The sequence below is a fragment of the Festucalex cinctus genome, chromosome 2 (genome assembly GCF_051991245.1).
Source record: "Festucalex cinctus isolate MCC-2025b chromosome 2, RoL_Fcin_1.0, whole genome shotgun sequence".
NCBI lineage: Eukaryota > Metazoa > Chordata > Actinopteri > Syngnathiformes > Syngnathidae > Festucalex > Festucalex cinctus.
The window spans coordinates 1,396,303-1,422,641 of record NC_135412.1 but is presented as its reverse complement, the minus strand read 5'-3'; the positions used below and the strand labels follow the sequence as shown (position 1 = coordinate 1,422,641).

General features: G+C 40.3%; 1 protein-coding gene across 1 annotated transcript in view; it reads right to left on the bottom strand.

Moving 5' to 3' along the window:
• cd34 (CD34 molecule) overlaps window positions 1–23,986 on the bottom strand; it is a 28,785-nt gene extending 4,799 nt beyond the window's left edge. The window contains exons 1-6 of the mRNA XM_077512012.1: window positions 23,595–23,986; window positions 23,388–23,489; window positions 17,184–17,516; window positions 6,170–6,241; window positions 4,844–5,094; window positions 4,692–4,769 (exon numbers count right to left, since the gene is read on the bottom strand). Coding sequence (XP_077368138.1) covers window positions 4,692–4,769; window positions 4,844–5,094; window positions 6,170–6,241; window positions 17,184–17,516; window positions 23,388–23,391 — 738 coding nt within the window. The 5' untranslated portion in view covers window positions 23,392–23,489; window positions 23,595–23,986. The remainder of the gene's footprint in view (window positions 1–4,691; window positions 4,770–4,843; window positions 5,095–6,169; window positions 6,242–17,183; window positions 17,517–23,387; window positions 23,490–23,594) is intronic.
• Between the last annotated feature and the right edge of the window lie 2,353 nt (window positions 23,987–26,339).

The window sequence follows — 26,339 nt, the reverse complement described above, 5'->3', positions numbered from 1 at the left end:
AACACAGGCCACTGATGCAAATGTTATCATATGGCTACGATTTATAGTTTAACGGGACTAGAGCAGTTGTTGTCCAAACTACGGCCCGGGGGCCATTTGCGGCCCGCCGTCCATTTTTCAGTGGCCCGCGACGTATGCTAAAAATAGCATTTGACTTAGTTCAAATAAAATAAACAAAACAAAAATGTTTGGAGATGGTCAAAGTAAGACGGGAGGGTATCGAAAAACAGGTGCCATTAAAGGTTATTTTAGTTCACTAAAACTAATGAAAAAACTAAAACTAAAAAAACTATATTGTTACCGAAATAAAATACAAACGAAAATGCTTTTAAAAAAACGAAAACTAACTGAAGCTACATTTTATGTTTTCAAAACTAACTAAAACTATAATTAGAGCAAACATGTATGAGCCTTTGTGGATAATTTTAAATGTGATTTTTAGTAGATTTATTTTGATATAAAGCCTGAAAAATGACGTTTGAACGTATGTCACGCAGAAGTGACGTCATCTAGCAGCAGCCAATAGAAAAGCTTCAATGATGTTCCCCCCCATGGTGTTTTTTAAATATTGCGCACAAGTAATAAACATTTAAAAAAAAAAAAAAAAAAAACTAATACTAATACTGAAACTAACAAACTAAACTAAAAAACGAAACTAATAAAAACTAACAGAACCACCCTGAAAACTATCTAAAATGAACAATTCCCAAACTATAATAACCCTACTGCCATATTACAAATAAATTGGTTTATGTACTGTAGCATTTTTCTAAATATGCAAAAGCACAAATCAATAATTTGTACAATTTTTAGGCCTAAACACAATTTCTCTTCACAACATGATGTGGCCCCTCAAATGAAAAAGTTTGGACACCCCTGTGCTAGAGCAATCATTTCTGGAGTAAAGTCATTCATCCGTATTCTTTTTTTTTTTTTTTGTGACGTGCTTCATTCTTTGGCAAGTTTAGTCCACGTTTAGCTTTAAAGTTGAGTGCAGCAGATGACACGGGCTGTTCGCTCCCTGTACGACCGTTGCCAGAGTTTGGTCCGCATCGCCGGCAGTAAGTCGGATTCGTTTCCGCTGAGGGTCGGACTCCGCCAAGGTTGCCCTTTGTCACCGATTCTGTTCATCACTTTTATGGACAGAATTTCTAGGCGCGGCCGAGGCGTTGAAGGGTTCCGGTTTGGTGGCCTCAGCATTGCATCTCTGCTCTTTGCAGATGATGTGGTGCTGTTGGCTTCATCAAGCCGGGATCTCCAACTCTCACTGGAGCGGTTCGCAGGAACCGAGGAGGATCAGCACCTCCAAATCCGAGATCATGGTCCTCAGTCGGAAAAGGGCGGAGTGTCGTCTTCGGGTCGGGGATGAGACGCTGCCCCAAGTGGAGGAGTTCAAGTATCTTGGGGTCTTGTTCACGAGTGAGGGTAGGATGGAGCGGGAGATCGACAGGCGGATCGGCGCAGCGTCTGCAGTGATGCGGACGCTGTATCGGTCCGTCGTGGTGAAGAAAGAGCTGAGCCAAAAGGCGACGCTCTCGATTTACCGCTCGATCTACGTTCCGACCCTCACCTATGGTCATGACTCGCTGCGGGTCGTGACTAGGGGTGTTAAAAAAAATCGATTCGGCGATATATCGCGATACTACATCGCGCGATTCTCGAATCGATTCAATAAAAAAAAATCGATTTTTTTCTTTTTTTTTTAAGAGCTCAGAATTGTTCATTCGGTAGTCTTACCGATTCAACGTCTTATCATCATTGCCTTTTTTTTTTTTTTTTTTTGTGTGTGTGAATCGATTTTTAAACTTCCATTTTTAATGGAAAAATATTCAACAAAACGTCTGACGTCGGGTTAGGATTCACACCTTGAGCATGGAAGAATGTTATATGAACGGAACATTAAGCCTTCATATTTTATTTTAATGCTGTTCAAACATGAAACAGATTACAAGCTCTATAAGACTGAAATTTCAGATAAATAAATAATACATTTTCATATAAATCTTACACTCTACAAGCTTACTGATTAGTATTTTCTAAATTTGAATGAAAAAAAATCGCAACAATCGACTTAGAAATTCGTATCGGGATTAATCGGTATCGAATCGAATCATGATACGAATCGAATCGTCAGGTACGAGGCAATTCACACCCCGAGTCGTGACCGAAAGAACGAGATCCCGGATACAAGCGGCCGAAACGAGTTTCCTCCGCAGGGTGTCCGGGCTCTCCCTTCGAGATCGGGTGAGAAGTTCGCTCACCCGGGAGGGACTCGGAGTCGAGCCGCTGCTCCTCCGCGTTGAGAGGAGCCAGCTGAGGTGGCTCGGGCATCTGGTTCGGATGCCTCCTGGACGCCTCCCTGGGGAGGTGTTCCGGGCGTGTCCCACCGGCGGGAGGCCCCGGGGACGACCCAGGACACGCTGGAGAGACGTCTGTCTCTCGGCTGGCCTGGGAACGAACGAGCTTGGGATCCCGCCGGAGGAGCTGGTTGAAGTGGCTGGGGAGAGGGAAGTCTGGGTTTCCCTCCTGAAGCTGCTGCCCCCGCGACCCGACCCCGGCCATTTTGCCACTTGCTGGCGACTGAAGATGACATCACAGTTGCTCAGGGCTCAGGGAACGACCAATTACAGCGCACCTGTTTTCTTAAGCTGGCAAAATGGCCGCCTTCTGATATTGGTAAAAACAAACAAACAAACAAACAAAAAAACTCCACAATAAAACTGACCCTGACCGCGCCACATGTGACACGGACAGATGTGGCTTCCACCTGTCCTAGAATAAAGTGCAATTGCACCTCCACTACATTAGGGGGCAGTGGCGCCTCATTATTGGCAGAGTGTGCGCAGGGAGCATTCGCTCGGTGGTGTCGGGGTTTTGTTTGCACTGAGCATGCGCGCTTTGCACACAGCAAAAAAATACAAAAATCAGCACAAATTATTTTACATATTTTTGTTTTGCAGGTTAAAATTTTTTTTTTTTAAATTTAATATTGTGCTCCTGATTTAATGTTGGTGATCAATTTGAATGCATTATTATTTCTTGATTTTATGTCATTTTATTTTTCCTTATCATATGGTTTGACATGGTCAGTCAAAAAATGTTTATAGTTTAATTAAGGATTTACTGTTATTTTTGAATTTCAGATGCACTTTAAATCTTTTCTGTTACAGTTAATAAAGCTATTCTTTGTTGTAAGTTGCTCCATATTTCTTTCTTTTTTAATTCTCTTATATGTTAATGCGGATACAGAGTTATGCAGAGAGTTACGCATTATTAAGCAAAACACCATTTACACTGCATAGAACATATTATTGTCAATCTTTTTTTTTGGGGGGGGGGTTGACTTTGCAAAAAAGGAGCCGCACCAGTGCACTTCTCCCGTTTTCTTATGGACACCAGACCAAGACAGGAAATATTCGTCAGGCCAAAGATTTACAATGGCTGCGGAATTTCGAAGAGATGCTTTGCAAAAGAAATTCCGTTTCATCTGGGTCGCTGTCTGAAGCAAAAAAAAAAAAAGATGGTCTGCATGCTGGATTCGTTTGGTTAAATGGACCATTTCAACTAACGCTTTTTACTGTTTATATGTGAACACATCACGAGAGTGGAACCCTTCTAAAACCGATTCCTGTTGCCTTGAAGTCAGGGGTGTCCAAACGTTTTCATTTGAGGGCCACATACAGAAAATCAGAAGGACGCAAGGGCCACATCATGTTATGGAGAGAAATTGTGTTTAGTCCTCAAAATTGGACAAATAATTTATTTGTGCTTTTGCACATTTAGAAAATGCTACAGTATATAAAACAATTTTTTTTGTAATATGGCAGTCGGGTTATTATAGTTTGGGAATTTTTCATTTTAGTTTTTATTTTGTTTTGAGTTTTGTTTTTTTAAATTTAGTTAGTTTGAATTATCTTTCAGGGTGGTTCTGTTAGTTTTTTTATTAATTTTAATTCTTTAATAACTGCTTAGTTTTAGTTTAGTTAGTTTCAGTATTAGTTTTAGGTTTTTATGTGTATTACTTGTGTGCAATATTTAAAAAACACCAAGGGCGTGACGTCATTATTCCGGTTTATATCAAAATAAATCGACTAAAAATCACATTTAAAATCATCCCCAAAGGCTCATGCATTCAATTAATTACCAAAGACTAAAATGAAGGACATTTTTGCTATAATTATAGTTAGTTTTATTTTATTTTAGATTTGTAAACATAAAATGTAGTTTCAGTTCATTTTCTTTTTTAAAAAGCATCTTCGTTTTTATTTTATTTTGTCAACGAAATAGTTTTTTGAATTTTTGTTTTTTCGTTAGTTTTAGTGAACTAAAATAAACTTTAATGGCACTTGTTTTTCGACACCCTCCCTTCTTACTTTGACCATCTCCAAACATTTTTGTTTTTATTTTATTTTGTCAACGAAATAGTTTTTTGAATTTTTGTTTTTTCGTTAGTTTTAGTGAACTAAAATAACCTTTAATCGCACCTGTGTTTTTCGACACCCTCCCTTCTTACTTTGACCATCTCCAAACATTTTTGTTTTTATTTTATTTGAACTGAGTCAAATGCCATTTTTAGCATATGTGGTGGGCCACTCAAAAATGGGCGTTGGGCCGCAAATGGCCCCCGGGCCGTAGTTTGGACACCCCTACTTGAAGTCATATTGTGAAGGAGATGATTTCCTTGTACCCACACAATCGATATAGGTGACCGCAGCCTTGACAGCTCTGCTCTCGTCAATCTCGTCCTTCCCGACACACTGCACCACGGGCTGCGGAGACAGGAAGTGACATGAGCTATAAACGCACGTCGAACATAAACGCATCTTTTGAGAAACATGCTCACCTTTGCTATACCGATGTCGGAGAAATCGGACGACTCCACGACGACTGCGCCGTCATCGGCGAGAGCGCCGGGGCCGGCCGTGGTGCCCGAGGCTCCGCCTTCCTGGTTGTCAGCACTGGGAGAATTGTTCTCCGGGGGAGGTGCGTTCTCAGCAGGTGCGTCAGAGTCTCCGTCGGCCACTGGAGGGACACCTGAATCTGGAGCAACGGTGGTCCCTGGCTGGGCATCCGAGTCCACGACAGCAAGGGTGACTGGGAGCACATAGATAAAGCTAATTCGTGCATCTTTCTATGGAGCGCCTGCAGATTTTTAAATTACATTTTTTTTAGATCGGTTTCTATTTTCACTGTTATTTATGTATCTATTTATTTACAAACTCAGGACCGCCCCCTCATTTCAGTAACATTTCCACCTGACAGAGCGTCTGCAGCATGAATAAAATGAAACAAATAAATGTGAGAACAGACCCTTTTTATTTATTGATATTTAATTGTATTTATTTTGACATTTATTTTTGTATATATTTTTTGAATGTCTTTTTTCTTTTTTTTTACTTTTATTTATGGATTTATATTTTATTGTTTTTATAACCTTTTATATTTAGGTTTTTGTATTTAATTTTTAAATTATATTTTTTATATCCGTTTCTAGTTTCACTGTTATTTATTTATTTATTTACAAACTTAGGACCGCCCCCTCATTTCAGTAACATTTCCACCTGACAGAGCGTCTGCAGCATGAGTAAAATGAAATAAATGTGAGAACAGAACGTTTTTATTTATTGATTGATATTTAATTGCATTTATTTTTGTATTTATTTTATATTTATTTTTTATGTCGTTTTTTATTTTTGGAATTTGAAATGTGCAAGACAGAGGTCCACATTGCTTCTGTATTTTTGTTTTTCTTTCAAATGACAACAACCTGAGTACAAGTGGGGGTGTTGCGAGATTATGTCCTCTGTGTCAGTTGATGTGTAATGTTTTATTTGTATATGTATGGAATGTAATATTTTTACTTTTATTTATGGATATATATTTTATTGTTTTTATTGCCTGTTATATTTATTTATTTATTTATTTTAATTTTTGAATTATATTTTTATATCCATTTCTGTTGTCACGGTTATTTATTTATGTATTTATTTTTAATTTTGGCCATATCTTTCCATCCATTTTCCATTTACTCAGTCTTATTGGTCAATTTGCTGTACCATATGAAATGTGTTGAAATCAATCACGTTGGAAAAAAAAAAAAAAAAACAAAAAAAAAAACATGCTCATATGAATTATCTTCAGTGCACAATTGCCGCATCCGGACACCTACCGTCACCGTTGCCTGCGTCCGGGTCGATTGCTGGTGTATCTGTTGTGACGTCATCCTGGCCCACCACGCCGTCTGCAAATTTACAGAAAGGACAAATCAGCTTTAAAGTAGCGTTTGATTGACAAACTTGGGCAACCACATGCAGGCAACAAACAATCTTGAGACTTTGATGCTGCCGTAAACAATGGCTTGTTTAAACAGCTTGGCGTGCCTAACTAACAATTGCAGAGCTTCGTCTGAGTGTTCTCCAACTAATTAGAAGACACGTATTGACCGATTGTTTCTGTACCTGCACAAATAAGCAGCCAAAGACTATCTGTTGTTCCTCATCTGGACAACGTTTGAAAATAACACGGACATTACGTTGGGCGGAGGGATGTGTTGTTTTCCTCAAATGGACAAATACTTTTGTCTTTGCCGAATCATTTTCACATCATTGATGTCGACTAAAAAAAAATCCCAGTGGTTTTATGTCTACCCTCAGAGAAAGTTTCCATCGCCATATTTTCAATCCCCCTTATTGTGTTCAGGGTCACCTGGAAGCCGAGAATCTATCACAGCTGGGATTCCGCCTGGCCTGATTGCGAGTCAACTGCAGGACTAACGCGCAGAGACGACCATTCGGACTCCAGGTAATTGTTTTCAGCATGAGCTGGAAGATTTACCGTATTTTGTAAAAAAAAAAAAAAAAAAAAAAAGTTTATTTTGTAATTTTGTATTTTGTAAAAATAAATAAATAAATAAATAAATAAATAAAATTTACATTTTTTTAAAAAACAAAACAAAAACAAAACTATTTGCACTTCAAAATGTTTGCTTTGTTCTTGTTTACTGCAAAACTGATGTTTATGTACAGCACTTTGTAGACAGCAACGCCTGTTCTTAAAGCGCTTTATAAATAGTTGAGTTGAGTGTTGAGTGTTTTTCTGCACTATAATAAGGCGCACCTAAAAGCCTTCAATTTTTTCAAAAGCTGACCATGCGCCTTATAATCCAGCGCGCCTTATATATGGATCAATATTGAGCCGCAACAGGTCTCGCTGTCAAGACGCTATCGGTGACCCTGCACGATCGGTGACGCGCGTGCGCAGAAGATGCCGCCATCTTGGATCGCTAGCTAATACAAATACTTTACATCAGGGAAAATAATAAAACAGCTGTTTATTCATTTTGGAGTTGTCAGAAAGCTGCTTTGTAATCTATTCATAAAGTTTGACTGACCTATCTGACTGTTTTGTTGACATTCCCTTGAGCGCAGCACCATCTAATGGACGCATAACGTAACCCCAGCCTCTACTGTAGCGCCTTATATATGGAAAAAGTTTGAAAATAGGTCATTCGTTGAAGGTGCAATGGAAGAAGCAAAATGGTTATTCACAACATGACTGGATTAGACCTCAATGTAAGCTTCGTAGAATGTTCTTGGCACTTCGCCGAATGAAAAATGCTGACAAAACCAGACACCCAAATCATTCCTACTTGCTACTCTGATTGAGCATTCTCAACAGAAAACGACACGATGTACATTCGGCTCCACGTAAACAGTACTTTGCACGATCAAACGCTCGACGGGCAACAACGAAGGAGCCGAATTACGGCCCGGGTGAGTTCCGCCAAGTTCCCAGCCGGGTGTTCCCCTTCTTGATGTGGCATACCACACACCATAAGTAGAAGACAGGATGCAATATAGAATGGTGATGGCGTGTGTTGGCTTCCATGCTGCATTTTTTCCCCTCTCTTGACAATAAAAAAAGAGAATGATAATAATGGAGTGATGGTCCGTTTGTTATAGTCACAGTGTTTGACTCGTGCCGTCACACTGAACCCAAACGGTGTGTGGCAGTGTGGTAAACGTTATCGGGTTCAGTGTAACAGGACTAAACAACGTTGGTGTGTGTGTGTGGGCTCTCAGACAAGACACGTCGTTTTGTGGCACCGTCAAGTTCCCCCTTAATACCTTTTCATATGAATGGCCGTAGGGATGTGTGATACCACCTTTTTTTTTTTCAGACCGACACCCGTACTCAACTCTTGAGTAGTCACCAAAACCAAGTGTCGATACCACAAATTGTAACAAAAAAAACAAAAACAATGTCAGATAATTTTGAAAATTTATATATCCCAATAAAATATTTTTCCTTATATACACAGTAAATTTCATTGAGTAATTTTTTACTCTTAAAAAAAAAAAAAAGACTATATTTGGTCCCGGGCTAAACGGAGTAAATTTGACATTCAGAAGAGAGTAAAATATATCTAATTTTAAAAATAAATAATGAATGAATCACAATTCAAGAACAATCCCACAACCTTCAGCATGAGAGACGTCCGCTCTACCACTTGAGCTATGCCATGGCTACTTTTGGATAACATTGCCGGTGTGTCCAAAAGGAGAGCAAACATGGTCGGAGGTATGAAGATTCCACGTGACGACAGCGATATTGCTGACACATAATTAGGACCGCCATGACTCAGTGGTTTGATTGACCATCTCCCAACCTGAAGGTTCTGTGATTGCTCCTCAACCCTTGAGGGATTTTTTTTTTTTCCAATATTTCACTCTCTTCCAAGTGTAAAGTTTACTCATGTTTAGACTGGGACAGAATATAGTCTTTTTAGAGTAAAATTTACTCTACAAAATTTACTGTGTAGTGGCAATTTTCTGTTCTTCGGCCATTACGAAATAAAGTGAAAACGAAGATGCTTTTTAAATAAAAATAAATCTAACTGAAACTACATTTTATGTTTACAAAACTAACTAAAATAAAACTAACTATAATTATAGCAAACGTCCTTTGCTTTAGTCTTTGGTAATTAATTTAATGCATGAGCCTTAATGATTTTAAATGTGATTTTTTATTAGATTTATTTTGATATAAACCGGAATAATGTGTCACGCACATGGTGTATTTTTTAAATATTGCGCACAAGTGATACACATAAAAAAAAAACTAAAACTAATACTGAAACTAACTAAACTAAAACTCAGCATTTATTAAAGAACTGAAACTACTAAAAACTAACAGAACCACCCTGAAAACTAATTAAAACTAACTAAATTTAAAAAACAAAACTCAAAACAAAATAAGAATTAAAATGAAAAATTCCAAAACTATAATAACCCTACTGCCATATTACAAATAAATTGTTTTATATACTGTAGCATTTTTCTAAATATGCAAAAGCACAAATAAATTATTTGAACAATTTTTAGGACTAAACACAATTTCTCTTCATAACATGATGTGGCCCTTGCGTGATTTTCGAGATGTGGCCCTCAAATGAAAAAGTTTGGACACATCTTGCCCTAGATATATTTTTGATCGGCCACATAAACAAAACGAAAACAAATTGATTGTATTAATAAGATGCCCAGGTCTTTCTATTCATCATGCAATGTGGAACCAGTGGCGGGAAACCTCAAAGAAATTGCAGCAAAAAACAAAACAAATACTCCCGATGAAATTTGTGAGAGACGTTTAGGGGACACCAGCGGCATTCTGCAAATGGTGTCGAGAGAGGAGGCCATAATCGTCTCTGTGGGCATTTTGGGGGTTTTGAGTCAGGAAGGGTAATCAGGGACATCAGCTGGCTCTGACAAAACTGACTTCATGCGCAAGGGGGAAGCGTCAGCAGCCTTAAGGATTTTCGATGTGACCTCCACCCAGACAATATAGAGACAACGCCCTGGCTGTCTTTTCTGTGCCACACCCGTTTTGCTTCCAGATGTCCAGAGAAGACCCATGAAGCAACCTTCAAATGTCTGCTTGTAAAAAAAAAATTAAAAAAAACCTCCTCAACTCAGTCAGGAATCCATTATATGTCACCATCAAGGTCACTTTGGTCAATATTTCATCTTGGGTCATTCAAGTATAAAAAAAAAAAAACAAAAAAAGTGCAAAACAAGTGAAGCCTCCAGGGGCATCTTCATCTCCTCTTTTTGAGTGACCAACAGGTCCGAAATAAATCAATCAGACAGAACCCGGAACTCCTCCCATTTTGGAGGCTGCAACCGCGACATGTTTGGCTCTTTTTGAAGTCGCCAGTCTGCAAAATGGTTGTTGGTTAGCTTGAGTCGGAAAGACAATACGTTTGACCACAACATGAGAATCCGGAGTGGCTAACAATTATCTTTCGGTCACTGCAAGTTGGTTGTCTGCTTAGATGTGTCAGCCGAGCCACAATAATACCATTTAAATCAGGGGTGTCCAAACCTTTTCATGTGAGGGCCACATATGGAAAATGAGAAGGACACAAGGGCCACATCATGCTATGAAGAGAAATTGTGTTTCGTAATAAAAATTGTACAAATAATTTATTTGTGCTTTTGCATATTTAGAAAAATACTACGGTATATAAACCAATTTATTTGTAATATGGCAGTCGGGTTATTATAGTTTGGGAATTTTTCATTTTAGTTTTTATTTTATTTTAAGTTTTGTTTTTTTTTAAATTTAGTTCATTTTATCATTTTATTTTTCAGGGTGGTTCTGTTAGTTTTTATTAGTTTTAGTTATTTAATAAATGCTTAGTTTTAGTTTAGTTAGTTTCAGTATTAGTTTTTTTTTAGTTTTTTTTGTTTTTAATGTGTATTACTCGTGCACAACATTTAAAAAACACCATTGGCACGACGTCATTATTCTGGTTTATATCAAAATAAATCTACTAAAAATCACATTTAAAATCATCACCAAAGGCTCATGCATTAAATTAATTACAAAAGACTAAAACGAAGGACATTTTTGCTGTAATTATAGTTTTATTTTAGTTTAGTTAGTTTTGTAAACATAAAATGTAGTTTCAGTTAGTTTTCTTTTTTGAAAAAAGCATCTTCATTTTTGTTTTATTTCATTTACGAAATTGTTTTTTGAATTTTGGTTTCTCATTGGTTTTAGTTAACTAAAAATAACCTTTAATAGCACCTGTGTTTTTTGACACTCTCCAGTCTTACTTTGACCATCTCCAAACATTTTTGTTTTTATTTTATTTGAACCGAGTCAAATGCCATTTTTAGCAAATGTCGCGGGCCACTAAAAAAAAATGGACGGCGGGCCGCAAATGGCCCCCGGGCCGTAGTTTGGACACCACCGATTTAAATGGACAGTCCAGATGGAGCAGATTTCTGCCAAGTGAAGTGAAGAAAAATTCTGCACTCATCACCAAAAATGTTTTTGTTTCTTTGACTTATTCCACAACACGTCACAATGTTTGTGAAATGTGTGTGGAGAGAGAAAATTCATTACTCTGCTCCTCAGTAAGATCACACTATATTGGAACACTATGGAAAAAAAAAAAAAATGACACTATATCTTTCCCTAAAGGCCTCGAACATCACTCGAGTACATGAATTGACAACTGTTTTTTGTTCCCACACGGAAGGGTGGTAAAAAAAAGTTGACTTTTCCACCCAGTCCACACCCGTGATGTTTTTAAACCAAACACAAGACCGTTTGGAGTTGAGGGGGAAAATGAAAGGAATGAACAACAACAGGTTTTGGAATGTATATCCATGCACATCCTTGGGCAGGATGCGTCTGTCACAGCGGCTCCCGCAGCCGCGGGCTGACCTGCGGGAGGTGAACCCGGTGTGGACGACAGATAACGCTCACCCAATCACATGCACGAGGGCGCTGGTGCTTTAGGTGCAGCGCTATGTATTCCAAAAAAAATAAATAATAAAAAATGCTCATTTGCAAAAATATGGCCCCTTTTCTTCATGGAGCTGCAACACAATTAAGGCTTCTGAGAGAACATCCAAGAAGGACCAATGGTTTGATTAGCCCCTAATTCGCTCATTCAAATAATTGGTGAAATTCTAATCCAGTGTTTCCAAACTAGTCTGTCCACCTTGTAAGAGGACAAGAAAGTGGGAACGCCAGCTGTGTCAGAGGTCGGCAGATGTTGTGTGGACTGCTCAAGTTCCAGCTGCTGCTCTTTGGGGGTGGTGAAGGTTGTAAAAAAGACTCACAGACCCCGAACACTTGTTGGGATATGACTGTGGCCCCGGAAAGCTAATACAAGCCTACAGAGAAAAACTTTCTCAAACACAATATGGAGGTCATACAGTAGGTGCGTTTCCATGACCCTCAGTTTTGCGCAAAAGGCACGTTTCGCAAAAGTAAGCCGGCAATGGAAACACCAGATTTGCGGAAAAAAAAACTCTCAAACATCCCAAAAAAGTTTTTGCGCTCTCATGAGGTGGTTTTTGAGACGTATCAAAAAAGAAGTATTTCGCAAAAGTGTAATTGAAACACTTTTTGCGCATTAGTAGTCATGTGACACCCGCCCGCTCACGGAAGAAAGGAATGTAACACGTTGTTTGTGTGTTATTTGAGAATTAATAATATCGGTTTTGTATTTTAGTTTTACATGCTGAAGTGAGGGCGGCACGGTAGTCGAGTGGTTAGCACGTCCGCTTCCCAGTTCTGAGGTCTCCGGTTCGAGTCCAGGCTCGGACCTTCCTGGGTGGAGTTTGCATGTTCTCCCCGTGCCCGCGTGGGTCTTCTCCGGGTACTCCGGTCTCCTCCCACATTCCAAAGACGTGCATGGCAGGTTAATTGGGCTTTCCAAATTGTCCCGTCTGTGTGCATGTGAGTGTGGATGGTTGTTCGTCTCTGTGTGCCCTGCGATTGGTTGGCAACCAGTCCAGGGTGTCCCCCGCCTACTGCCCAGAGCCAGCTGAGATAGGCGCCAGCAGCCCCCGCGACCCTTGTGAGGAATAAGCGGTCAAGAAAATGGATGGATGGATGGATGCTGAAGTGATTTGTACCGGCTACTGCACGTCAAAAGAGAGAGAGGTGTAATCGAGCGAGTCTCCTTCGAGAAGTTGAAGGAGAGGAGAGCTTGAAATCCTGTCCTGCCATGTCTGGTTCATTTAGCAGGGAGGACGCCAGAAAACATCAGAAACTTTTAGCAATTTGTAACCCGCCTTTTACCCAGCCTCTGCATGGGAACAACAACATTTTAGGATTACAGGAAGTAGGAAGTACGGTGCCACTCACTTTGGTGTCAGAATTGCTTGCCGACACAGCAACACCAACACTAGATGCCCGAAACCGCCCGATGAGGGGTGAGTGTTTTTTAAAGTCATATAACTACACCGGGCGTCCGTCTACGGCAAACATCATGAGCACCTCCGACAGAACAGCGAGGTCTCGCGAGACGGGACATTCCCAGAATTGCGCCTCAGAAGCAAAACTCTCTTCAATGGAAACACCGACAATTCGAAATTGTATTTTATCCAAATAGTACAATATCGCTTTTATTTTTGCGAAAAAGGGTCATGGAAACGCACCTAGTGAGTGTATATCACGTGGTAGCCGGTCCGAGCACCTTGCGCCATCTTTTGGAGAAGCGATTGTGTCCAATTAGGAAGGACTAAATATGCTTTCACAGAACAATAATTCCAGAGAGCAGTACAAAGTGCTGGGCCAGACTCATTAAAAACTTTTCTCCCCTGAGGTGAGCCGTCATAAAGTTCTTGTTTTGCGACCGATTGCGAGCATGGGTGTCGCCTGCCTCATCAAACTGTCCTCTCAAAAGTTTTGAGGAGAAACACGAGAAGAGGACGTTGTTTTGGCGTCTATGTTTTTTTTCTTTACGCTTGCTTAAATCATGCGGTCGTGCTGCAGGGCGCTTGGGGAACAAAGAACAATAAGGCTCACCAGAACAGCAGTAATTGGAACAGGAAAGTTTAACCGTTATCGCAGAGTCTGCTATTCATTAGGCTCGTTTCACTGGGTAAACGTTGTTACTCGATGATTTACTTCTCCAAGTCGGCCCCTTTCCTGAATGACAATTGAGCTGGCTGTGATGGAGGTCTTGGTTTTTTTGGGGGGGGTTTTTTTATCGTAAAAATGTTTTCTTTGGAAAAGAGCTGGCATCACATGAACTAAGCGCGAGATTGTCATGGCCGCCATTTCTGCAAAGGCTGGTAAATGATTTAATGAAGTGGACAACTGATGGCAGGCACTATTTGGTTTGCCGGTTTTGAGTTTTAACACTGGAAGCGGCGGTTGCGGATAATTGGCACATTGACGGCGCAAAGGCTCAAACATTTAATTACGAGATCACGCTGTAGCTTTGGGCCCAAGTGAACCCACACCCTGGTCTGACCTAAGACTGCTAAAGGCTTTATGTAACATGGCCACACCCTTCAGCATCTCACGTCAAGTTAACAATCAAAACATTTCAGCCAAAGAATGTTGGTCAATGGCTGCCTGAAGAAAATCTATGGTAATATTATGCCTTATACCATCCCACAACATCACACAAGATGCTCAAACGTGATGAAGTCTACACTAACTGAAAAAAAAAAATACTGATGTGTTTTACATGAACTCATTAGCTCCCAAAAACGTATAAATATGTCATATTTTAAATGTTTTAAGTGTCCCAAAGACGTATTTATATGTTTTGTTTGTTGTTGTTGTTTTTTATGCTAGAGCATAGAGAACGCTTTGATGCAGTCTATCTACTGCACAAAATGGTTGAGTGGCAGCAGAGTATAAGAGATCAACCAGGCCATGTTAAAACAAGCTGATTTCCCCACAGTTCTAAGCAGAATTGTGAATAATGATGAAACTTAGCTATGTTCTATTGCTAATTGCTGCACAAGAGACTCTAATCTCTCTTTTGGTTAGGTTCCATATTTTTTATAGCAATAGAACATAATATTTCGCGGGCCTTGCAAAACCAGTCAAAATCCAGGAAAACACTTCAGGGAAAATGGTTGGGAGTGAATGAGTTAATATTACCACTACATCATGAAAATGGAACTTGTGTATACTAATTTCAGTCTGTTTTTTTTTGTCATCTGAGTCTCCATGGCTGCCTTACACCATCTTGCATGGTCACATGACATACATTCACAAAGGGCATACTGATCACTGTCAAGGATATGCTGACAGAATCACATGCACGGCACACTTTGGAAACTCCCAACTCGATATCTTGGCGTAGTGTGGTTGATTTTAACACCGACTGTCACAGCCGCCGTCGACCTTGACTTCATCAAAGAGAGAGTCATTGAAGATGACGAGCAGAAGGGAGGCATAATGGTTCACCCCCCACCACCACCACCACCACTCCCACAGTCTTGAACAGTTTGGGTTTTTCCCCCTAAAAAAAATGGAATGCTAAAGGAGAGGTCAGATGACATCATCTAAAACTGCCACTTAATTTCCTTTTGTAGTGCTACAAACAACAAGAGTTGTGGGATCCGCCCACTCTTGAGTTGCAGTCAAATTTGTGCTAGTAAACAGTCACGCTCAGCAGTCAAGTTTTGCTTGCGTTTGTCCGTTGTAATCCTTATTTACAAGAAGTCCAAAACTAAAGATGTCTGCCAGCTGCATATGTGGTGCTACAATTGCAATTGGGAGTCGTTTGTTCCTGTGAATAAGTTTCGCTTTCATCTGCGCAACTTTGTCTCCTGAGCGTACTTGGTGGTTGACTCAGCCCGAGAGATGCGAGCTCTCTTTGCATGTTTGCGTGAATACAACAAAGTGGTGTTCGAAATGGGCCGGTCAGCTGCCTCGCCCTTGAGGAGCTGATGACATCACCGCTGCTAAATTTAATGTGGATTCAATTAAACCTCCTGATCTGCAGCAGTTCCACGCCAAGAGCAAGGCACCAAAAAGTCACTTCACTTCACGTGTTGAACTCCGGCCTCAAATACTAAAGCTGGCCTTTGTACTTTGCAATCAGCTGTAAGTGAAAGAATTTTTACCAATGTTTTTTTTTTTCCCTGTATCACATGTGCTCGCCCGACTGCGTATTCACACCGCGCTGACGAATAAACACGAGCGTCAACAATGTTTCAGGTCCGTGTGACCGCTGAAGAAAGGATGCTGGCCTCCGAAAGAAATCCGCTTCAACCCACAACAAGCACATGTTAATAGTTTGCAAGCATACGGAGGAAATATCAGATGTTAAATTAACGTCTGATAACCTCATCTCATTATCGCTGTCTGAGCTATTTGATTTTTCTCTGGCATAATCGTCAAGGACAAACTAAATTTGACACTACACATGTGACTGAACCTGGACTTAACTCATTTGCTCCCAATAACGTGTATATACGTTTTTTGTTTTAATGTTTTAAGTGTCCCAAAGACGTATTTATACGTTTTGTTTTGTTTTTTTTATGCTAAAGCATGCAGACGGCTTTGATGCAGCCTCTCAACTGCAAAGAACGGTTGCAGAAATGGTAGTTATTACACAAACGGCCAGCAGGTGGCAGCAGAGCAAAGGAGATCAACCAGGGCCATGTCGAAAAAAATCTCAATTACTTACAATTTTAAATAGATTTGTGAAAACTGATGAAACTTAGCTCTCTTCTAATACTAATTGCTGCAAAACGGCAACAGATAGGAACATACTTTTTTTTCCTGATGAAATAAGAGACTTTAATCTTTCTTTTGATAAGTTCCATGCAATTGAACAAAATATTCTGTGGGCCTTAGTTTGCAAAATCAGTCAAAATTCAGTAAAAAAGCCGCAAGCGAACGGGATTGCTTCTGTGAAAATGGCTGGCGAGTGAATGAGCAAGAACACGTTGAAATTTGGCGACGGCAGTTATCAGCATGCAATTAGCATTAGGGCTCTCACACACATGCCACAAGCATGCATGCATGCACGCGCACACTCAGGAACAATACAGAACACAAAGAACTCTTCTCAACTGCAACTTCCCGCTCCTGAGCAGACGTTTTGCGTCTGGGGCCACCATCCCGCCATGCCGACAAACATCTTCAGCTCACGCAATGTTTTTCAAACAACTTCCTATACTTCCGACTTTTGCTGATCCCTGAGGGGATTCTCTTTACACGCGAATGAGATACGTCGGCGTGAAGGCGCTGCAACTGGGTTACAAACCAGAACGGTCTTATCGGACTTATGTGCAAAATGTAACAAATGAATTGCCTATTTTACAAGACAAACACAAACCCCAAATCCACCTGAATGAAAGCCGAGAGACAGGAAACCAAGTTGCATTTCAAAATCGGTAACTTACTGCATAGCAGTGATGTGCAGAGCACCAGGACGATGGCGACGCCGTTCATCCTCCACATGGTCGGGAGCGCGCGCTGAGCGAGTGAAGGGGCAGGATGATGGGCGTTTGCTGCGAGCGGGGCGGCCGAGCAGGATAAAGTCTGCCTTGCGCTGTCGCTCTTTATATGCCCTCCTCTCGCTCGCTCTCTCTCTCTCTTTCTCCAAGTGTGCGCTCTGTCCACACCCCTATTCAGTTGGGCCGTTTCCCCTCGGTTCAACCGTCCCAGCTTCCGCTCATCATAATCCAGCCGGTGCGCCCAAGAGATATTGTGTATGTGTCCCAGCTGAGCTTCCTCTGTTGGTGAAGAGTAAGACATTAATTAAGTTTTGGGCAGAACCTCAAAACATGTTTTCAATGTTACACTTTATGTTACAGCCTTATTTCAAAATGAAATAAATTCATTTTTTTTCCTCAAAAAAAAAAATCATCAAATTTGCAAATAAAAAAATAAGAAATGTTATTAATAAAAAAATTAAAATGTTTTGAGCTTAATTCATCCTAATTTGAAAATTCCGTTGTGTTTATGGGGAAAAACCAGCAGCTGTGGTTACCAGGGAAATTGTGTAAAAAAATAAAATAAAATACAGTTGGTAAATGTAAACAACTTTACAGAACAACGTGTATATTCTACTGGGATTCAATGTACAAAAAGACGATCTGTATGTAAATTTTACAGAACAAAATACCGTATTTTCACGACTATAAGGCGCACCTAAAAGCCTTCAACTTTTTCAAAAGCTGACCATGCGCCTTATAATCCCGTGCGCCTTATATATGGATCAACATTGAGCCGCAACAGGTCTCGCTGTCAAGACGCTATCGGTGACCCTGCACGATCGGTGATGCGCGTGCGCAGAAGATCCCGCCATCTTGGATCGCCAGCTAATACTAATACTTTACCTCCGAGAAAATAATAAATCAGCTGTTTATTCATTTTGGGAGTGAATGGAGTTGTCAGAAAGCTGGTTTGTAATCTATTAATAAAGTTTGACTGACCTATCTGACTCTTTTGTTGACGTTCCCTTTAGCGCAGCACCGTCTAATGGATGCATAATGTAACCCCAGCCTCTACTGTCGCGCCTTATACAGTGATACCTCAGCTCACGAACATAATTGGTTCCCAGAAAGGGTTTGTAAGGCGAAAAGTTTGTCTTCCGAACATTTATTTCCCATAAGAAACCATTAAAATGAGAATAATCCGTTCCCAGGTCCCTATAAAACATAATTTTCTACTAAATAAGCCTTAAAACTACACAAAAATATACCTTATTTTATGTATAATAAATGTGCTATTGTATTGTAATTAAAGAAATAAACTGTACTGTAGAATAAAGTCGTTTTATTTACCTTTGTGATGGTAGTTCTTAAGGATGGTAGCAATGGTAGACTTACTTCATTCGCGAGCGTTTCACCGCGTCGAGTGTTTATGGAACGGTTGCCGTTCATTCGCGCTTTCGTGCTCACCGGAGCGGAGGGGGCGTGTCCCTTGGTGAACAAGGAAGTGGAGCACTTTAGCGAGTCAACAAAAAGTGAGCACCGCCAACTACTTTCACCTCTTTCCTGGGACTAAACTGCCGTGGCACGATTTTCTCCTTTTTTGAGGTACGTGATGGCACTTTCGCTTTTTTTAGTGGCGCGAACTCCATTGACTACAATGCAAACGCGCCGCCGAATCGCCGTCCCTCGCTGGTAAGCATTCGGCTTAACACTAGCCTGTGGTGGGGTCTTTTTCGGTCCCATAATAGCAAAAGTACACTCAATATGGTCCAAAATGTCTATCAAACACAAACCGTGTCCGCACTAAAAGAAAGGGGGTGACGAACTGGGACGCCGTGAGCGTGCGTGAGCTTCTCGTGGCCGCCACCGTGGTGCTGTTCGACCGCGTGGTTTGGTTCGTCCGCTGAAAACTAGTTCGTCAGCAGAGACTATATACTCGCGAATTTAATGTTCGTGAGGCGAAAAGTTTGTGAGCTAAAGCGTTCGTCAGCAGAGGTATCACTGTATATGGAAAAAGTTTTAAAATATGTCATTCATTGAAGGTGCGCCTTATAATGAGGTGCACCTTATAGTGCGGAAAATACGGTAGTCATGTGCTTGGAAAATGGTACTTCATTTTTGTAGTACTTTACTACCTTACAAGGCCCTCAAAGTGCAAACTGTTTTTTTTTTAAACAGTGTGTGGTCAAATAATTTCATTGGACATGGTTTCGGGTCACACAGATAGATGACAGTGCATGTCAGTGCACAAATTAAGCATGAAGTTCAAGGAACTGTCAATAAACCTCAGAGACAGGATTGTCTTGAGGTACGAGATCTGGGAACGGTAAAGACAACCGTCTGCAGCATGTCTATACCAAAATAAAAAAAAAAAAAACAAAACTGCACATTCCATTGTGGCCAGCCTAAGGCACACCTGTGCAAATCATGCTGTTTTATCAGCATATTGATATGCCACGCCCGTGAGGGTGGATGGATTCTCTCGACAAAGGAGAAATGCTCGCTAACACAGCTTTAGGAAGATTTGTGAACAATATTTGAGAGAAATGGCCTTTTGTGGATGTTGAAAATGTTTTTGACCTTTATGAGTGTAGCTCACGAAAAATGGGAACAAAAAAAAAACGGTGTGTTTATATTTTTGCTCAGTGTAGAAGCATTAAAAAAAAAAAAAAAAAAAAAAAAAAAGAAGACTTTTAAACAATCCACCAACAATCAGGCGCTTTCGGTAGAGTAGCCAAACAGAAGCCACATAGAAGCGTGCCTGAACTTTGCCCAAAAGGCACCTCAAGGACTCTCAGACCATGTGAAAGAAAATTTTCTGCTTTGATGAGACAAAGACTGAACTCTTTGTTGTGGATGCATTATGTTTGGAGGAAACCAGGCACTGCTCATCATGTGGCCACCACCATCCCTACCATATGGTGCTGGCAGCATCATGATGTGGGAATATTTATCAACGGTAAGAGACTAGTCAGGACATCCTGAGTGAAAACCTGCACCCAGAGAGCTTTTGACTTCAGACTGGGGATAATGTTCGTCTTTTAGGACGACAACTATCCATTGCATACAGCCAAAATATCAAAGGAATGGTTTCAAGACAACTGTGTTAATGTTCCTGAGATGGCCCAGCCATTTTACCGTTTTACCATTTTACCGTACCACATTTTACCAGTACTAGTGTACATATTTCTAAACATGTACACGTATTACATATTTCTAAAAGCTACTCAAGGGTTGAGGAACGAACCCACAACATTCAGGTTGGGAGACGGCCACTCTACCGCCTGAGCCATGCCGCTCCTGCTGTATGTTAGTATATATTGACGGTGTCAGGTGGAATCCTTGTACCTCCAAGAGACCCGTTAATGGTCTAAGTGTGGACACACCAGAAATGCAGCACAGTGGCAAACAGCAAGGGTGGCATGGCTCCCAAGCTGAAGGTCTTGACTTTGTTCCTGAATGTGTAACTTTTTTTTGTTTTTTTTAATAAACTAGTAAAATGGACTCAAAACTTTCCTCGCAAGATTTACTTAGAATTTCCGAATGAAAAGAAACTTTACTAGTATTTTTCAAGTAAATCATTTTTTTTTTAATAGTGCAGAAATCTTTTGTTTTCAAGTTACTTCACCTCCTCTATAACTCTTCTTTAACTCTTTTACTGCCACATGTTATCAAAACGTTGTCATTCACGTCATCCTTGAAAACATTCTATTTCATCAGATTTTGTCATGTTTCATTGTAATTTGGGGCAGCCCATTAAAGAGATACAATGCTGCCATCTGGTGGCCATAGTTAGTGAGTGTTTTCGATTCTACAACCCATTGACCAGGCAGCGCTGCACTTAGATGTGGCACTGCCCATTGATTAAAAAAAACAAAACAAAAAAAACGTCATGTAACGTTTATGGCGTCATACATCGTGATTGTATTAATCGTGATTAAACGTTTTTGGCAGTCAAACAGTTAATCTTCGTTTTTGGGTTAGCATTATCTGACTAGGTACAGAATTTGCTCACATCACAGGTAGGCATACTCTGCATCAAAAGGCCCGGGGGCCAATGAAAATCTCCGCAAATGCTGTCATTGGACAATGACGTTTTATGAGGCGCAAGTTGGCAATCTTTGACCACACTCCCAAGTCTTTTGGTTTCAAGGCTTCAGCTTAAATATGGCCACTTTTGAAATCAAATGCTGTGCGCTCTTAAAAAGGACCTCAAATAAGCTTATTATTGGTAAACAGGAAATGCTCCCTGTGTCGTGTACATGGCTGAGAGGCCTGTAAAAAAAAAAAAAAAAAAAAAAAAACCTCATACCGTCACTACGATTTGTTTGTCCCTAGTTAGATGAGTAACAGCCTATGGTGAGTCACCCAGTGAGATTTACAAGAACTGTACATGGTATGGACACACTTTGTTAATAGATGTGCACAAACAAGATCTCAAAATTATTGATGAATGTAACATACAGTACGTTGAAGTGTAGCGTGCTGGGCTGGGTGGTGTTCACCATTCATGTTCACACAGATGTTTTGTTCCTGATATTCTGGCAGACCACATCTGGAAGCACTACAGGACTGTTTCTTTCTTTCTTTTTTTTTTCTTTCTTTTTTTTTATATAGCTGCCTAGAGTCTAACAAAGCCAACCATATGAGTCACATCAAGCTGGTGTCTGGACACCAAGCCCTGATTTAAACGTTTTATGCATGGTTTGAAAAGGTTTACATTTTACTAAAACATGAATAGAACTTGACTTGTTACTTGAGTTCTAACACTTCATTGATATATTTTGCAGAGAACAGCAAGCGTGCACAAAGGCAAATTCCATTCAGGGTTTTCTTGTAGGCATGGCCTCTTCTCTGAAATGCTTAAAAAACTGCTTCTTAACAAACACACTATATACTGGACTGAGAGAGGAACACAATTATCCAGATACAGATTTGTTTAAGAATGCATGTCCATATAAATGACATCCATCCCACAAGTAATCTGTAATGTTGGGCAGTAGCAGCGTTACAAGTTACAGTACTAGGTCAACTACATTTTACTTTTTATTTTTATTTTTATTTTTTTAAAGAGCTGCCATGTTTCACTGCCGTCTTCCTGCTGTGGATGGCCAAAAGAGAATTTCGCAAATGTAGTGCGCCTGGGTGGTGCCTGCATCAAATATTGTACCCAATGGTTCGGCCACCGCTTACATTCCACAGTTGGGGCCTACAGATGGTCGTCTCTAACTCCTGTGATCGCTTTGCTCTCACATGCTTTAACTACTGTTTTTTTGTTTTTTAAACTAACTCCTCCCATTAGCCGCTCTTGTTATCCACTCTAGCCTATGGCGCCAACTAACTCCCGCTAGCAGCTCTTGTTAGCTGCTCCGGCTAATTCCGGCTTGCTCGTTCTTTCGCCGTTGCTCGCCAGGCTTCTGTCGCTCGCCGAGATGCTCGTTACCCTCGCACAACAAGAATTGTCGGTAGGCTTGCGAAATGTGGTCTCCCTGAGCCACCGTAGTGCGCGTGCTCCTGCGTGCTTCTAAATGCTATTCTTTGACCACTAGATGGAGCTAAGGACTACACATTGGGGCTTCAACCACCATGATTTAATTAAATGTACACATTACCAACAACTTATGTCCTATAAGTGGGTCACAAAGGAAAACTTTTGACTTAACTGACAAGGAGTAATTTGGGTGAGGTCAGATTATTAACTCCCTCCTCCTTTCATATCCCAGGATCATCATGCCTGGGGCCACTGGGTCACAGACCACATTCCTAACCATTGCTACCCGTCATAGCTTGGATTATTATATGGTCAGGATTTTTAGACAATTAGCCTTCTCCAAAACATATGTTGCAGCTCTCAACTGATCTTCAACCAGTTTGAAACATGTCAGAATCTATTAATGTAAAAGGAAGTTTTTTTGTGTTTTTTTTTGTGAGGATTGCCATTTTGAACATTTTCCTATCAGTGATCCCTTGTGTTGCAATGTCACGATAAGACTTCCTGTTGGGAAATTAGCATGCTCTACTTAATTCACCATAATGTGATGACAAGTCTTGAGTGGTGTCAGTTTTGCCAGCTTGGGTATCAGTAACCATTTGACTAGAGCAGAGACAAAGAAGTTTGATACACTTCACCATGAGGTCCTCCCCACCCTCATCATCCTGTTGACTTACCCATCCATCACCACTCCCGCATCCAGTTCCTCTTCTGTTTCCTGCTTTTCTCCTCCAGCATGACACATCTACGCAGACAGGCCCTGCCATGACCCCAACCCCCTGGAAGGCAAACATGGAAATGTATTGACATTCCTTGTTGACCTTGCGGCCGCGGTGCTGCGGCCATGCACATTTGTTGCATGAAATCATGAGAATGAGACAAACCTGTTCCACCGTAGCCACATTCTGCATTTGAGGGAGGTGTGTGGAAAGAGCTGCTGTTGAAGCTGTTGAGAATTGAATTTGTATTCAAATTTGATTTCATTAACCATCTTGTTTTCTTATTAACCACTTCCCAGCAAAATGACTCCTGAGCTTTGATTGGTAGCCTTGTTGACCTGAATTCATGCATTAGGTTTTATAAGCAGGAATATAAGCCTTTGGGGGGGAAATGTATTACACAACAGAGCTAACGTAATTTGTTAAAATATATATTAACTATACATTTATGTTTCTAGACTTATTAAGGTTAAAAAGCGACGTGTAAACAAAGCAGTGGAAAAATACATGCTCCATCCTAGTCGCTTTGGGAAAGCTTTCCCACCGTTTTGTTTCATGTTTACAAACGTTCCATCCTCGTCACTTTTGTTCACATGGAAGATGACCCGGAAGTGTTAACGGCGCAGCTAAGGTGACATGGTAGGCGAAAAAACAACAACAACTTTGCGTTCTCTCGCAAATATTGCGTTCTTGGGAACGCAAAGTTGTTGTTTTTTTCTACCATGTCACCTTTGGGCTCCGTACAATTACACTTTTTGTACAAGTAGCTAAAGGTGATATGTTGAATCTGCTGTTTTCATACGCTAAAGTTTGCTAGCTCCTGATTGGTTAAATGTTAGTCAGCTGATAAGGTATCAGGACAAGTGTTATGGCTGTAGCTGCCGTGTCTGTGACGAGTAAAAGCGTCGTCCAAGAATAACCCCGCTGATATATTCTCCAACCTGCTTTCTCAAGAGTGTTCCATTAACCACCAACGAACCCTCACATTACATTAGTACATTAGTACATGAGTGACTGCTTTGACCCACAATTCAAACAGAATTTATGTTTTTCAATGGTTGATTTCCATTAATTTAGCAAACAAATAGTAAGGAAAATTGGTTAAAACTAGTAAGAGGTCTTACAAAACCGTGACCATGTATATGTTGATATAATCTTTTGGAAAACAAAACAAAACTGTGCACTTTCAAGCCATAAATAAATAAATAAAAACAATGATACTTCGGCAGTCTAACAGAGTCAAAAGAGAAACGTGACGGAACAAATCAGCACTACTTTCATTCCAACTTCAGTTAAATATGGGGAAAAACATTTTTGCAAACACCCTCTTTTATTGACTCTGAGACATTTTTTAAAGCACAGAGCAACACCCAAAATTCCTTTCCCACCATCCCCAGAGATGGTCCCTTTTCTTTAGGGAGACAATGCTGCACATAAAACATCCTCCCAGTCTGACAATCGACACCAATGATTATCAAGTCACATAAAATAATTTGGAATGCTTTGCACACAAATGGGGTCTGATTGGTTGGGGGGTTACACATGTTGAAGTGATTCATGCCAAAGGTTGAATTGGCTGTAAAGACGTGAAGTGTTTCGGGTCTCAAGAATTCTCAACCACCATCCACAGATGTTTAATCCCTTACGCCGATTTTGCCACAACCTAACATGTATTGATCCTGACATGCAGAGGCTCCGGCCAAAGCAGGTTGTAACTGTTCGGGGAGAGGAAAGTTGTGACATACTTGTAGATTAATGGTACAAATTAAAATTAAAATCGGACGCTACTTTGTCTAGTTGACAAATCAAAGAATATTCTCACAAGATGGTTGTGGTGTGTTTTGACGTTCTAAAAATCATCTCTGCGAGCCATACTGTCATACTGTACAGCAGTCTAAAATAAACACGAACACAAGATGGCGATGCAAGGTCATTATCTTGTATCGTCTTGGATCTTGGTTTAATGGGGAAGTTCTCTGTGACACAATTCTGCCCCCTTGTGGCAACAAAAGTTGTGGCAAATAGATGACTCAAAACAGAAAAGAAACACAATGCCCCAAGCATTTTAGTATACATAAAACAAACAAACAAACAAAAGTTCAGACAAATCTTTCCAAGCAGTATACAGTCAGTTAAATAAATAAGCAATGTAACACAACATAGCCTACAAGAAAAACCAACGTAAAAAGCACTTTCTAATCTAAGAAATTAAATGCTATGTAGGAGGATGAAAGCAAAGTAATTGAATGTTTCATAAAAACATAATTGCCCTGCGATTGGCTGGCAACCAGTCCAGGGTGTCCCCTGCCTACTGCCCAGAGCCAGCTGAGATGGGCGCCAGCAAGCCCCGCGACCCTTGTGAGGAATAAGCGGTCAAGAAAATGGCTGGATAAAAACATCATACAATACTGAAATATCATCATATATTTCATTTGCCTCACATCATTCTTGCATTTGAAAATCATGCTTAAAATTATGTTTCAGTCTCTGCTGGCTCATATTTCAGCAATAAAATGTGCACAAGAAAAATTGTTGGCAGATTGGTGGCAGGAAACGGACTAGATGGAAAAGTTCAAACTGTCGATCCGTAGCTCTGCCACCGATTGCTTTTCCTTAGTCTCTTGAAGTATGCGTGTACCGGACGTCATATTCCGGACCATTAAACATAAGTAACATGGAATGTATGCTAATATAAATAGGAATACTGTGTTTATACAATGTAAATCAAGGCACTATACGTTTAAAATAAAGTTTGTCAATTCAAGTTTGTCTTTGTGTCTTTGTAATTTAATTTAAGATCGCATTTAGAATATAATTTCAGTTTAAAATGGATGATATATATTCTATTGTTCCCTCAGTAAGATCATTGCTAGTCAAACCATGGTTTGTTCGAGTTCTTTATGTTTTTGT